Raw genomic sequence first — 15964 nt, forward strand, 5'->3', positions numbered from 1 at the left:
TAGAAACTGCAGTTCACTTACGATGGTCTTGGAGCTGCCCAGCATTGCTCCTTCAGGTCCTAGTTATTGATCAAGCCAGACTTGAAGGGAAGGGGAAAGGGGAAGAATAGCAAAGCAAAGAATTTCAGCTGTCATGGATGCACCACAGCCCCACATTGAACTTGGATCTGGAAGCATTGAATTGAATCAGGAAGCTCACTAGCAATAGGAATTAATTAAGGAAAAAGAGTTGACTTATCTGCCAGACATTTAACTTTATATAGAAAATGTGGGTGTTTGTTAGAAAATGTCTGATAATCACACCTATATAGTCTTCATAAATACATTCACAGATATTGTTTTACTTGCAGGATATGTTTTATTTCATTCTTTTCCCATTGAGGAAACTCATCTCAGAATGAGTGAGAACGAAACTCAGAATGGGACTTAAATCTCTAGACTGCTCATCCAGTGTATTTTAAATAAATATACTCAATAAGCATGATGTTCTCAACACAAGGCCTATCAAATTAAAATTTGGGGAATAAGCAAACGGAGAAGAGCTGTATCACCAGTGGATGTTGGGTAACAGCAAACTAGTAAATACAGACACAGCAGGTTGACAGTAGGATTTCGATGGGAAGGAAGGAGCGAATATAGCTCTTCTGGGGTGCTCTTGGGCCATCTTGTTTCAGGCTTTCAGAAGCCTGGATCTAGAACCAAATCATGAATAATCAGTTTATTAAATTGACTTGTCTTAACATTCTAGATACTTCTGAGAGTATGCATATTTGGTGTCTAGAAGGAAGGAAAGCCAGTGACATCATGGAGTTGGATATTATTTTGTCTGCATTTGAGAAAATCTTCCTGCAATATAAGTAAGTCATTGGCTGTGAGGCCTGGACCGATCAACGGCCCTTGAAGAAGGTGCTGCTTTTGCTCATCCCACAGACTTTGATGTGTGTTTTCATTATCATTACATTTGAACCTTTCCATGATACTCCAGTATTCATGTATTAGACTTATGGTCATCTGTTCTAAAATGTTTCCAATCGACTCTCTGATCTGATGTGTTTTGCGTTTAAAATGGTTGTGAATTGCCCTCCCTCTCCCAGCTGTTGGCTTTACAGTGGGTGTAGAGAAAGGCCACAGCTGACGCTGTCAGCTCCTGTGAGCAACAGGCATGGAGGTGGGCACAGAATGGCATCAACAATAGATCTGTTCCCAGAGTGTCACGTCAGGGGCTAAGAGGCTCATATATCACAATGCTGGGAAGGGACAGGGATGGAGAGGAAGCAGAAAATGGTGAGAACTGAGGAATTCCTGTCTGCTACTCAGCATTCACATTGGGAATATTCCGCGGCTCTCTCCAAAACCAAGTCTAGTTCCTCTCACACTCCCCGGAGAGATTTGCCTCTAGAATCAACGTTGCCACCAGGGTGAGGAGCATCATGAGAATGATGTCCAGGAATGTTAGACTTGCAGCCTAGGAGGATGCCCCCAGTGAGCCAGGGCGCGGGGCCCATCTCGTGCATTTGATTTGGCAGAGCTTGTGTAGGGAACATTCAAGAGCTCTGGGGAAGAACCATGAAAGGCTCGGCGGACTGCTTGCTCCAGTTCTAGTGGAGGGAAGATATTTCTTTAACAATGCTTTAAAAGATACTGGTGGGCCTTGGAGACATCTATATACCCCTAACCTAGAGATGTGTTGTAAAACACAACTATCCAACAGTACTGTATATAGTTAACACTACTGTATGCTTAAACATGACTAATGTTGTACTTTGGTTTTGGAGTTTTTTGTTTGTGTATGTGCATGCCAGTCCTGGGGCTTGAACTCAGGGCCTGAGTGTTGTCTTTGAGCTTATTTTGCTCAAGGCTAGCATTCTACCTTTTGAGCCCCAGTTGTATTTTCAGCTTTTTTAGATTTTTTTTTTCTTTTTTTGGAGTCTTGTGGACTGTCCTTCTCAGACTAACTTCAAACCGCAGTCCTGAGATTCCAGCCTCCTGATTAGCTAGGATTACAGGCGTGAGCCACCAGGGCTGGCTTAATGGGATAATTTGTTCTGTATTTTTACCAGAGTGGTGAAGAAAATGTTTCCATACTTCACACCTATCAGAATGTACAAAGTAGTATTCCAACTGTGATCCAGGGTGATTTCACTGGTGACAGAAAGATAGGGGAATCCTGCCTTGGATGGACAGCATCAGGGCACAAAGGTCTTTGAGGGGGCTGTAGCGGATATCTGAGAGCAAGGAGATTGGGCAAGGGACAAGGAGGGGGATGACTGAGGTTAGTGCCCTGAGTGCATTGATATGATGTTAATAAGTACAAGAAAAACACTGGCCAAAAACCCAGAACCTATTTATAATTAAACCTCAGTAAAATCAGGGAAAGCATCTTTAACACGATAAAGAATATTTACCAACAGCTTATAGTGAGCACCATACTTAATGATGACAAACCAGAAGACTTCCAATCAGGCAAAGGCAAGAATGTCTCCTTCCTGTTTAACTTCCTGGAAGTTTTACATAACATAGTAAGATGAGAAAAATGAAAGCATAGATTGGGAAAGAAATAAAACGGTCTCTGTCCTTAGAAGAAATTATTATTTTTTATATTTTTTATTGTAAAAATTCCGTATGGAAGGGTTACAGTTAAATGAATAGGCTAATGAGTACATTTCCTATCGAGCATTGTTACCTCCTCCTTTGTTTTTCCCCTACTATCCCTTTCTTCCTCAACTCCTCCCTCCCCACCCCCACGTTGTAAAGTTCATTTTCAACATAGTGTCTTGTACATCTCATTGTTATAATGGGTTAACTTGTATCCTTATTTCAACATTTTGTTTTTTCCCTTCCCCTCCCCAAATTAGAAAAATGTATATACAAGATGCAGGGCACCGACATCAAATACAGTGAAAACAGAGGTTATACTGTTACTTGCAATAACTAGTATAAGTCTAGGACAAGCAGAAAAAGTCAAAAGCTATATACATATGACCATATAAGATGATAAGTGAAATGAACCCCAAGATAGGGACACAGTGTTTTTTTTTCTCTCTTGCTATTGTTTTTAACATATTTAAAAGGTACTATGTGGCATCATTATTTATTTAGAAAGTCTCAAATATGCCAAAATTAAAAAAAAAAAAAAAAACTTGCTGACACCAGTGGTTCACACCTGTAATCCCAGCTACTCAAGAGGCTGAGATCTGAGAATCACGGTTCAAAGCCAGTCCAGGCAGGAAAGTTCATGAGACTCTTATCTCCAATTAACCACAAGAAAACTGAAGTGGCACTGTGGCTCAAGTGGTAGAGTACTTGCCTTGAGCTGAAGAGCTCAGGGACAGTACCCAGGCCCAGAGTTCAAGCCCCAAGACTGACAAAATAAATAAATAAACTCATGCAATATATGATTACAGCAAGAGCTTATAGTGAGTACCATACTTAATGATGACAAACCAGAAGATTTCCAACCAAGACCAGGAAAAAGGCAATAAGACAAGAAAAATGAAAATATAGACTGGGAAAGAAGAAACAAAATGGTCTTTGTCCTCAGATGACATCTGAGGTTTTGCAAGATATAAAATAGTCAGTTGCTTTTGTGTATTCCTAGTAAGGACTGGAGAATTTGACATTAAAAAGACATAAAAAAAATTTAAAGTAGCAACCTCCAAAATAAGACATGATACTTAGATATATATATCTAACAAAATAGATACAAGATACTTACAAAGAAAACTACAAAATTGATGGAAGAAACTATTGAAGAACTATATAAATGGACAGAAATTCCATGTTTATGGATGGTAAAAATACTTACGACTGGGGCTGGGAAGGTGGCTCAGTGGTAGAGCGCTTGCCTTGCATGCCTGACGTCCTGGGTTCGATTCCTCAGCACCACATAAGCAAAAAGAAAAAAGCTGGAAGTGGCGCTGTGGCTCAAGTGGTAGAGCGCTAGCCTTGAGCTGAAGAGCTGAGGGACAGCACCCAGGCCTAGAGTTCAGGCCCCACGACTGGACTCAAAAAAAAAAAAAAAAAAATACGACTGCTTACTGGTTGTTAGTTAAAACATGCCATCCAGTCATTTCCCCAGCTGCTAGAGGAAGAGTCAGATCTGCTGGTCATTAGGGCAGGCAGTAAGGAAGGATTAGAACTGACTCTAACCATGTTGGGCTATGGAATTAGCCAATGCGGGGGATGGCTCCTCAAAGGACTTGGGAAAAATATTTTTTTGTTGTGTTTTGTTTGGTTGAGGCATGTTTCCAGTGTTCATCTTTACCCAAAAAGTATTTTCTTTTTTGTGTGCTGGGACTTGAGTTTGAGTTCTTGTACTTTTGTACTTGCTAGGTAGGTACTCTACCACTACAGCTATGTCCCTCAGTCCTTTTTGTTTTTGTTTTGTATATGTTTGCCAGTACTAAGGCTTGAACTCTGGGCCTGGGCTTCGTTGCTCTAAGCTGGCACGTTTACCATTTGAGCCACAGTTCTACTCCTGGGTTTTTTGTGGTCAACTGGAGATAAGAGTCTCAAACTCTCTTGTCTGGAGCTAGCTTTGAACTGTGATCCTCTTATCCTAGCCTCCTGAGTAACTAGAATTATAGATGTGAGTCACCAGTGCCAGGCCAGCATTTTATATTTTAAGCCTAAAGGACTTTAAAAGGGGGTACAGGTCAAACATTGCCACCATCTTAGGTTTAAAATGATATATGCCAAATGGTGTGTTTATATATTAAGCAAATGAAACCCACCTTTCAAAACCCATTATAATACCTAGGATGACTCTCTTCCCTTTTAATTGCTTTGCAGACAAAGAATCAAATCTGCAGTTTGTGAAGAAGCCGTCACCAAATTTTACCTTAACATTAAAGAAGAACTCATCAGAATGGTAAGCCCACTGATAAATTTATTGCTACACGTTTTTTGACCTATCCTGGGATGGCACACTATTTTTAAAAGAACAGTTTGCATTTGCTGGAAATATGAAAATAAACTCATGAGAACTGCCCATATCTCACATTATTTTTAAACTAGGTGTGATATATATGAATTGAATTAGTATTTGGAAATATATTTGGAAAATACACAGATTTATTTTTGTTTTGTGTAGCTCAAAGAAGTCCACACACTGAAAACCCTGAAAAGGAAGAATGCTAAGGTAAGTCACTTAGAGAATCATTTGGTGATAAGTTAAGCATTACTAACAAGTGAAATTAAGTAAAAGACTTAACTCTGGGGTTTGTAACCTTTAGAGTTTGTATAAAATATTCTTAGCTTTTTAGTCAGACTTTCATTAGTTGACCTTGTGGTTTATTGGGTGTGTAACATTAATGCAAGCTAAGGAACAAGGATCTGTTTGCTAGCCTTCCCAACACCATAATGAAATGCTTGAGGTAATCATCTTATGAAGAGAAAAGCGTAGTTTTGGCTCAGAGCTTTGAAGGTCCCAGTTGATGAGTAGTTGGCCCCACTGATTTCAAGCTTCTGGCAAAGCAGTATATCATAAGGGTAGCATGTGTCAAAACAAAACCACTCAACATCATGAACCAGGGAGCAAAAGAGAGCTAGGTGGGGGGCCAGAGTCCCATAGTTGCCTTCAAAGGCATACCTTCACATTCCTGCCAGAATGCTAAAGAAAACCTTCTAAGCCCTACCTAGTCAATCTTATTTCCCTCTGCACTTCCAGTATGTAGCAGTGTATTATGGATTTAACCAAGAAATTGTATTACTTAGGCGATCACCAGCATTGAAAAGAAAAGACAGCGTTTGATTGAAGTCCAGGATGAATTGCTTCGGTAAGATATTAAAATCCTGTGAATGAAGGCTTATTCAACCACTCTAGAAAGCAGTGTGGAGGTTCCTCAAAAAAAAACAAAAACAGAACATACAACTACCCTATGATCCAGCCATTCCAACTCCTGGACATCTGCATCCAATAGAACACAAACAAGGCTACAGTACAACCCTGTTCATTATAGCACTGTTTACCATAGCCAAGATATGGAATCAGCCCAGATGCCCCTTAATGGACAAATGGATTAAGAAAATATGGTATGGGCTGGGAAGGTGGCTCAGTGGTAGAGCACTTACGTTGCATGCTTGAGGCCCTGGGTTCGATTCCTCAGCACCACATAAGCAAAAAGAAAAAAGCCGGAAGTGGCGCTGTGGCTCAAGTGGTAGAGAGCTAGCCTTGAGCTGAAGAGCTGAGGGACAGTGCCCAGGCCCAGAGTTCAGGCCCCATGACCGGACCCCCCCCCCAAAAAAAAAGAAAATATGATGTGTGTGTGTATATATATATATATATATATATATACATACATATATATATACACACACACATACATGTATATATATATATGTGTATATATACATATATACATATACTTGTATATATACACACATATATACAAGTATATATATATATATATATACATATACACATACACACACAATGGAATTTTACTTATCTATTAGAAAAGAATGATACTGTACCACTTGTAAGGAAATGGAAAGACTTGGAAAGAATTACATTAAGTGAAGCAAGCCAGACCCAGAGAAACAAAAGGTTGCATGGTTTCTCTCATTAGTAGTAGCTAGAATGTGCCTATGAATCTGTAAGCAAACACACTGGGTGGTATGTAAGCAGTTCCAAGTGAATTAAATTATAATAGATGCTATAGAAAGCTCAATACAATTTTTTAGAAAGATTAAGTCAAAGCCCAACAAAATAGGCACCAAAAAATGAATACTTGCAAGGGGAAGGCCAGGAGAATGGGGGTAGACAATAAAAAGAGGAAGGAGGGGGAATGCAGTCAAGGATTTATTATAAATACCACAAAATTAAGAAATGGAAGGGAGGGGGTGAATAAGAGGGGATGGAATGGTTGGGGGTGGCGATGACACAGATCAGGATATACTGTATTCATGTACTGCTTTGTTAAGTGACACCTCCTTTATACAACTAAAGATAATTTTTAAAAAGAAAAATCCTGTAGGAGAGCTCACCTAAAAGGACAATACAGTTTGTCCAATGGAGGAGTGGTTTTTTTCTACAGGTCATTATTAACAGTGCTAGGCATGGGCTGGGAATGTGGCTTAGTGATAGAGTCCTTGCCTAGCATGCATGAAGCCCTGGGTTTGAGTCCTCAGTACCACATACACTGAAGAAGCTGGAAGTGATGCTATGGCTCAAGTGATAGAGTGCTAACCTTGAGCAAAAGAAGCCCAAGGACAGTGTCCAGCTGAGTTCAAGCTCCAGGACTGGCAAAAAAACCAACCAAACAATAAAAACCCAAAACATAAAAGAACTAGGATTTGCACTTGGGCACCTGGTGACAGCAGGGTTTGCAGAATGCATCAGCTCAGGAGAAATTAGAATTGATCTTTTCTAGTTCACCTCCTCTCTGGCCTAGACAGCCCTATTAACGACTTAATGCATAAACTCCGCGATTACTGTCTGGGTTGCAAGAAGCCTCTGCTTGCTACTTTCTAGAAAACCTTCAGCAAATTACTTCTTCCAGTCCTGCTTCTGTATATGGCATATTACCTACACCTGAGCAGGTGTGGGAATTCATCTGCAGGTGCTTCACGGTGGCTGGTATACAGAAAGTGTTACTATTTATGTTGTTCGCTTGTTTTGTTATGTAACCTGAGCTAGCCTTGACCTCCTGAGTGCTGGGATTACATCTATGTATCACCATACCCAACTCCTATGTTGTATTGTTCAGATATACACCTAGACTGACCCACACATTAATCTTTATTCCTAAGTGTTGTGCCAGGAGGACCTAGCCGGCTTTTCCAGGCCAGGGTGACCCCCATGGGCTGGTTAAAAAGACTGGAGCGCACAGGAGTCTGGAAGCCCATGAGAAGTTCTTGGTGCTCCTCTGAGGACAGGACTGCTTTGTGAGCTGGAGAGTTATGTTTTTCCCTCTTAGTGAGCTTCACAAGCTTGAGATGGGGGGGGATGAGGCTCAGTGATAGAGCAGTTGCCTTCTGGTCTCAGCACTGAGCTAGGGAGATTGAGCGGGGAAGCTTGAGAAGAGAAGAGCTGGTATGTGTCAAGAGTGTAATTAAGTTTTAAATGTTAAAACTGCCATAAAAACTTAAGAGGGAGAAATTGCTTAGTCCAGTGGTGCTCAAATTTAGTCTATGGTCTGGTCCATAATCAAGTTTCCATTGGCCGAAGTCATTATAAGAAAATTAAAAGTGCCGGGCGCCAGTGGCGGTTCACGCCTGTAATCCTAGCTACTCAGGAGGCTGAGATCGGAGGATCTCAGTTCAAAGCCAGCCCAGGCAGGAAAGTCCATGAAACTCTTATCTCCGATATACCACCAGAAAACCGGAAGTGGCGCTGTAGTTCAAGTGGTAGAGCGCTAGCCTTGAGCTGAAGAGCTGAGAGACAGTGCTCAGGCCCAGATTCAAGCCCCACGACAAATAAAATACAGTAAAGGTATGTAAAGAATGACAGTAATGTGGAAGAGCTTCTGAGGCAGACCATTTCCTTCAGCCCTCCATCTACAAGCCCACCACCAGTTGTCATGATCATCCTGTGGGATGGGGTGTTACAGCTTTGTAAGTCCTGCTTTGTCACGCTTGTCGCTAGTGCAAGGGGAGCAGACAAGTCTGAACACTTATTTCTTTCCTAGATATTTTTTCAGAAGTTGAAGTATGTTTTGAAAAGGCATAGTAAGAATAAACCTCAGCGTGGCATGTGAAGATCCTAAAGCACAGGGAGTAACTCAGGCACTCCTAGGTGGATGGGAGTTTAGGGGCGGGGGTGGGTGTCAGCACTCAGGCAGGCCACTGACTCAGCCTGCTGCCCTCTGAGCTCTCTAATTAGTCTCAGCTACTGCTGCAGGGGTTCAATGTGAAGAACTGTTGAAAGGACTCTCAGAAAGGTTAGTTTTAGAGATAGTTTTTTAAAAAATATTTTTCCTTGGAAAAATAAAAATTGACAGCCTTTCTTATTTTTTTATTGGCCATAAAATGCAAGTTGGCCTTTTTATTTTATAGCTGAAGGAACTGAGGTACCAAGAGATGAAGCATTTAAGCCCAAGGCTATGGTAGTTTTTCCACCAGCTTTATGTGTAGACCTCAGGACTGGGTGAGATTTTGATAAAAACCGGGGAAGACTTCTTGCCCGTGTTTTCACTATTAAATTGCAGTGCCTAGCTGAGATTAAAAATGTTAGCCAGGGCTGGGAAGGTGGCTCAGTGGTAGAGCACTTACGTTGCATGCTTGAGGCCCTGGGTTCAATTCCTCAGCACCACATAAGAAAAAAGCTGGAAGTGGCGCTGTGGCTCAAGTGGTAGAACACTAGCCTTGAGCTGAAGAGCTGAGGGACAGTGCCCAGGCCCAGAGTTCAGGACCCACGACTGGACCACCCCCCCCAAATAAAAAAAATGTTAGCCAGCCTTACGTTGTAATTCAGTCTTTCCCAAGATGTAACTGATGACGAAGCTTGGGAGTGGAAAGCATATTCTTCTGGAAGTGTCCCAAGTAATCACTCACTGCGTGTCCAAATTCAACCTGAACGCTCCCACAGACCTCGTGTCTGAGCCAGAGATCCTGTAGTGAGTCCTCTGTGCTTTCACACGTCGCTCGGCCTCATGCGCTGTCATTATATGTCATTTATTTTAAGGGAACATAATTTCATTCTAGCTTACAGCCACAGCTGAAACAACTACAAACAAAATATGAAGAACTTAAGGAGAGAAAGTCATCTCTTAGCAACGTGCTGTGCTTCTTACCTAATTTAAAACAGCTTCACCAAGATTATTCAGATCTCCAGGAGAAAGAACCCAACATACGAGACACAGTAAGTTTGATTTCTACTTCTTACGGTGCTTCTGTACATGAGAGGGTGTGCTAAAAGGACAGTAGCTTTGAAGAAGAGGAACAGAGTGTCACTATAAACGACTGAAATTTATTATTGTAGTTTTATCTACTCAGTAAAAATCTTAAGGACCTAAAAATCCAAAACCATGAACTTTTTAAAAAGTGAAGTTCCTCACAAGTGTGTACTTTGTGTACCAACCATCATGCTCTTCTGGCTTGAACTTTGCATCCACATCACCAGATAGTTGCATATGTTCTAAAGACCAACCTTTCTCTTTGTTGTTAGTATATTTTGTATCTGAAAAACAAAGTCTTATCCCATATATCTAGGTATGTTTTTAGAGATTAAGAAACAGAAACACAATGGGAAAATATGGTATATTTTTCATAAATTTTGCAATTTCTGTGATTATAATTTTTCCATTGTTATGATGTCCAACTCAGAATAACAAATATTTATTTGGAAAAAACTATGTATTTAAACACTAGTGTAATTTTATATAAATATGTACATATAGTAGACATAATTATATATATATATATATATATATATATATATGTAAATCATGGTCAGATTTGTGTTTTTCACTTCTAAATTGAGTTTTAATGTTTTGACACTGGTCTTAGTAATTCTGTGAGTCAAATATCTGTTTGCATATTAGAAATCCAGAAAGAATATTTTTAAGGTATCTATGTACCTAACTAGTTTAAAGCTTATTTGGAGTTGGTATTTGGTTGTAGATTTGGTGAATTAATAGTAGCATTGCTTCAATTTGAACATTAATCACTTTCGTTAAAAGCCAAGATGCTGTGTGTATGTGCATGTTTGCTGTGACTGAACTCAGAGCCTGGTACAAGCTAGGAAAGCGCTCTATCATTGAGCTGCATCCTTAGCTATAATGCCTTTGCCTGGAATAAACAACTGTTCCCAAATATGGCTCTTTGCATACCTCCTTTTTGCCTTAGGAGGTAGATATTTTTTGTATGTCTCCTCCTTTTCCTGAATGAAACATGAAGCACCAAATAGGATTTTTTCCCATCCACTCTGCCTTGGCATGGACCATGGCATCTTAAAACATTTAAGCTGAATTTTTCTAGTAACATAGTATATGCCAGAAAAATTCCCTTCGTATGTGGGTGGTAGCCATATTTCAATAGGTATTTTGCTCAACTTTCATTACTTAAGAAACTGTATTACAAACATTATATTAAATGGCAAACTATCAAAAGCCTAATACAATTCTGTAAGGGAGGTCTGCAGTCATAGTTCCAAGTGCAGTGCCTACCTAGCAAGCACGAAAGACTGGTTCAAATCCTAGTACTGCCAAATAAACAAAAACAGCTGCATGTTGATCGCTCTTGCCTTTAAACTTAGATACTCAGGAAACTAAGGTCTGAGGACCCAGTTCAAAGCCAGCTTACATAGAAAAGTCCATGAGACTGTCTCTAATTAACCAGCAAAATGCTGGATTGGGTGTGTAGTTCAAGTAGTGGAGTGCCAGCCATGCACAGAAAAAGCCAAGTGAGAGCTTGAGACCCTGAGTTCAAGCCCTGGAACTGGAACAAAATATGAAAAAAAATAGCAAATTAAAACTATATCCCCCTTAGATAGTTTGCAACTAGAGATATTGTGTGAGTTGTGTTTTCTGTTGGGATTCTGTTCTAATTTTGTTTTTAATGCTTAAGAAAATTTTGTTTTTTGGGCTGAGAAGGTAGCTCAGTGGTAGAGTGCTTGCCTTGCATGCATGAAGCCCTGAGTTCGATTCCTCAGCACCACATAAGCAGAAAAAAAAGCCGGAAGTGGTGCTATGACTCAATTGGTAGCATGCTAGCCTTGAGCTGAAGAGCTGAGGGACAGCGGCCAGGCCCAGAGTTCAGGCCCCACAACCGGCCCAAAAAAAAAGAAAAAAAAGAAAATTTTGTTTTTAATGCTCAAGAACATGATGAACGCTATGTTGAAAATGAACTTAACTTTGGGGGGGGGGGAGAATCTGGGGAGATAGGGAAGGGATGGTAGGGGAAAAACAAAGGAGGTAACAATGCTCAATAGGAAATGTACTCATTACCTTACTCATATAACTGTAACCTTCTGTTCAGTGTTTTTACAATAAAAAAGTATACATTAAAAAAAAGAGAGAACACGATGAGCCACGTGCTAGTGGTTCAACAGGCTGAGATCTAAGGATCACAGTTTTAAGCCAGCCTGGGCAGGAAAGTCCATGAAACTCTTACTTCCACTCAATTATAGGGGGGAAAAAAACTAGAGCTGTGGCTCAAGTGGTAGTGTGCTAACTTTGTGCACAAAAACTATGCCCAGAGTTCAAGCTCCAGGACCAACAAAATAAATAAATATGGAGGATTTGGCAACCTTGTGACAATTCCTTGATCTTGTAACTTTTCTAGTTAATGGATTTTCTTATTAAGAACTTCTATAGGCCTGGTATTTACTGCTCATTCCATCACTTCATGCAGTAGGTCAACCTTCCTTAGAGTTTTTTCATGCTAAAATCGATGTGAGATCAAGCAGGCCCATTTACTTGCCCGAAGTCCTCACCTGTCCCGGGCATGATTTTCTATTTTTAATAATTCAGATGCCACAGTTCTTCAAACAACTGTTCTTTTGGAGTAAAAAGAGAGCAGTGCAAACTTTGCTGAGTGGTTCTCATGCAACTTTATATTACCAATTATAACCCAAGAAAATGAGTTAAAATCCATTTTCGTAATGATCTCAGATTAAAACTGCAAGGCATATCTAATGGAAAGCTCTGTCAAAATTTATATTAGTAAGAGATTTGAGTTGCAAAGTTACAGGGCTATAAAGGTTCTGATAACTTGGGAATTTATAATTTTCTTTCATTAACAGTATGATTCATCCAGCCTTCCAGCTCTGTTACTTAAAGCGAAAACCTTTTTGGCCGCAGAAAACCATCTGAAAAATATCAACCAGCAGTTAGAGAAGCTCCTTGAGGGGAAAGGGACAACCAGTGACTGAAAGGCGCCTGTGGAGCAAGATCTCATGGTAGTCTGTTACCTTCTGAAACTCAGCTGTTTTATAAATAACATATAGGCGAATCACTAGATTGTGGTAGGTTTTTTTGTTATTCAAACTAAGTAACACCAGTTCAAGTATCTAAGCATTTTAGAAGCTATAGTCATCTTTTCTCGTTAGTGTCTTAAGTAATAAACTTTAACAATAAACTTTAATATTGTTAACATCTAATCTTCATTCTTTTTTTTTCTTTTTTGGTACAGGTCCTGGGACTTGAACTCAGGGCCTAGGCACTGTTCCTGAGTTTTTTTCACTCAAGGCTAGTGCTCTACCACTTGACCCATAGCTCTACTTCCACCGTGTGTGTGTGTGTGTGTGTGTGTGTGTGTGTGTGTGTGTGTGTGCGTGTGCGCGCGCGCGTGCGTGTGTGCGCGCACGCATGTGCTCGTGCCTCTTAAGTAGCTATGATTACAGGCAGTACTGGCACCTTGCTGACACCTAATCTTTACTATCCCCACATGAGTTTTAACTTAAAAATTTGTAAAATTAAGCTAATGTAAATGTAGACTATTTTTGGTAATCTGGAGATTTCTGCTGAATTTCAGTACACTGAAGCTAATGTTAAAATAAACTGGTTTACTTAAGAAACACTAAAACAAATAAAACTGTTGATATAATCAGTTTAATAATAAGTTAATATCATTTTTTTTTTTAGTTCTAGGGATTGAACCCAGGGCCTTGTACATGCTCAGCAAGTTCTATACCACTGAGCTCAAACCCCAGCCCTAATTGATTGTTATTACAAGTCATAGTCTTCAGGCAAATGACAGTCTGGTTGTAGAAGTATTGTGTGCAGTTAGCTACTCTTGTAAGACTTCTATAATTAGTTCATCAGGAATTTCGTCCTCTGTACTGTTGTAACTGAGAAGACTGTTCTCTGCAACATCAGCTAGTTCAGCATCTTCAGCCACTTGTAACAAGCAAGCATCGTCACTGCCACTGTCCCAGTCAGCATCAAAAGATGCACCTGGTGATGGCTTGCAGGGTGGCGCCTCATGAGGATTCATGGGTTTCTTGTTGCCCATGTCATCTGCTATAACCTCTTCTTCCTTTATTTCAATGAGGAAGGGTGGAGGGAGCCAGCAGGATAGGAAGATAAAGGATATTTAGACAGTAAGTGATTTTACCATACACACCAAAACAGTTTACACTGAAGTGAATATTCTAGATGAATACTAGCTTGCCAACAGATTTAAGCCTCTAATTTATAAAGCAGCTACAATAATAGCAGGTGCACTACTCTATCCAGCTCTCCATTGAGCTAGTCTTGCAAACTTTTCTGCCTAGGATAGCCTCAAACCACAATCCTTCCAATCTGGACTTCCTATGTAGCTAGGATTATAGGCATGCTTGACAAGTGCTCAGCTGTTCTGTTACTTCCAAGCATTTTTTAACCTAGTAAGTAGTTTAGCAAGAATATGGCTGTCGGTTATTATATTACATGTATTTGTTTTATAGGAGACATCTTAAAAATCAGACTGTGTAAATACTAGATTGAGTTTTCTAGAATATAAACTTAAACTTGGTCATCTTGTAGCTGGTAGTTTATTCTAAGTGTAAAACATGTAAAAAAAAAAGTAGTGCTGATATAACTCAAAAAAATGGGGGGGTATAAAATTAAGTCTGAAAATAGAACAGCATAAAACATTACTAAAATCTTGTAAAATGTTAGTAAGATATACAAAAATAGATATAGACAGTTCATAATAGAAATATAGGTGGTAAACCCACAAAGTTCACAAAGAAATTAAAAAAAAAAAACAAGTGAAATTTCCCTTGTCTTTTTACTTAGTAGAGATGAAAAGGTCATTTCCTGTCATTTCGGTGGACAGCAATTCAGTTAATAGGTACTACTAAAGTACTTTTCATACCTTAGGGGAAAATATATGGGCAAATAGCATATACATTATGACTTTTTTTTAACAGTATGCAAACATAAATAATGGAAGATATATGCTAAAAAAATTGATATTTGGGCCAAATTGAGTGAGCAAGAGTTTTTCCATTTTTAATGTATTTTCTGTTGTTTTTTTCCTGCAAAGAATGTAATTTGAGTAAATATAAATCTTTAAGAGAAAAGTTAAGTGTTAGGTAATACTTGGCAGACTTAACTTGCATGTTCCCTTTTACTTTCAAAGATGCATCCTTCAGAAATGGTTGTTCAAAAAGACAAAGTTGAGTGTTTTACTTTGTAAAGCAAAAAGGGAAAAACTTCTTAAATTCTGGGACCAGGTCCATTGAGGATACAATTTGTTATGCAGCAATGAAAAAGAAGAAGCCGCACATTGTCAGACATGCGTTGAGACAGGAAAACAACTCCAATAAGTAAAAACAGTCACTACTCAATGTTTAGATGCTACCTGGTCAAGCGTGGTGGTGCATGCCTGAAGTCTCAGCACTGAGGAGGTTAAGCAATTGCAACATTAATTAGATGCCAGTCTGAGCTATGTAGCCAGATGTTATTTTTTTTTAAAAAACAACTAAAAACAGCTGGGTATTGCTCATAGGTCATTTATGATTCTGTGCCAGAAATGAATTTGGAAAGAGAAAGACAAAAAGCTGCACTTACTTCTTTGAGAAAGAACCGGAGACTGACTTCAGCAGGCAATGGAAAACCTGAATCAGATGGGGGGGGGGGGGGGAGGGAAGCTTTTATATAGACATCTAATTATCTCATTTTTTACTTTGTGGTAAATGTAAAAATTAAGAACTCACAGTCAGATTTGAAGTTAACTGCTTTACATACAGGGTCATGACATTTTTGATACCAAACTTCATTTTTCAGATCAACCAGAATCCTGGATATATAAAGAAAAGGAATTAATGCCCATACCTGATAGAAATAAAATTCAGTTCTTTGTTATCTATAAAATGTGCCTAGCAGGAAAACATGGAATATACTGGAAGTGATTGAGTAGTGGTCACATGATAAATATCTATATATACTCAGGAAGTGTGCTTTTTTTTAGTATGTAGATCTTTCTCAACACTGTAAAAATTCAGGTGATTGAATACTGGTTTGGAACAAGATGAGACTGAGGATTTAAAAAAAAATATACCTAGGACTTAAAGATGGAGGAAAATCCAAGAGTT

The 15964-nt window shown here is 39.4% G+C and overlaps 2 protein-coding genes across 7 annotated transcripts in view; one reads left to right on the plus strand and one right to left on the minus strand.

Annotated features, from left to right (window-relative positions):
- Positions 1-15964, plus strand: part of Cenpu (centromere protein U) — a 47865-nt gene that overhangs the window by 18024 nt on the left and 13877 nt on the right. For 3 of the 4 annotated variants that reach the window (XM_070016407.1, XM_070016405.1, XM_070016406.1), the window contains exons 8-13: positions 749-857; positions 4792-4870; positions 5093-5140; positions 5716-5777; positions 9646-9802; positions 12686-13037. In XM_070016407.1, coding sequence (XP_069872508.1) covers positions 749-857; positions 4792-4870; positions 5093-5140; positions 5716-5777; positions 9646-9802; positions 12686-12814 — 584 coding nt within the window. In that variant the 3' untranslated portion in view covers positions 12815-13037. Of the gene's footprint in view, positions 1-748; positions 858-4791; positions 4871-5092; positions 5141-5715; positions 5778-9645; positions 9803-12685; positions 13038-15964 lie in introns of those variants that run through there. The other variant, XM_070016408.1, reaches the window with a different exon arrangement.
- Primpol (primase and DNA directed polymerase) overlaps positions 13584-15964 on the minus strand; it is a 28656-nt gene continuing 26275 nt past the window's right edge. For all 3 annotated transcript variants that reach the window (XM_070016403.1, XM_070016401.1, XM_070016402.1), the window contains 3 exons: positions 15587-15669; positions 15441-15487; positions 13584-13920 (listed from right to left, as the gene is read on the minus strand). In XM_070016403.1, the coding sequence (XP_069872504.1) occupies positions 13672-13920; positions 15441-15487; positions 15587-15669 (379 nt within the window). In that variant the 3' untranslated portion in view covers positions 13584-13671. The remainder of the gene's footprint in view (positions 13921-15440; positions 15488-15586; positions 15670-15964) is intronic.

This window comes from Dipodomys merriami, unplaced genomic scaffold, assembly GCF_024711535.1.
Source record: "Dipodomys merriami isolate MVZ:Mamm:240054 unplaced genomic scaffold, mDipMer1.0.p SCAF_12, whole genome shotgun sequence".
Lineage (NCBI taxonomy): Eukaryota > Metazoa > Chordata > Mammalia > Rodentia > Heteromyidae > Dipodomys > Dipodomys merriami.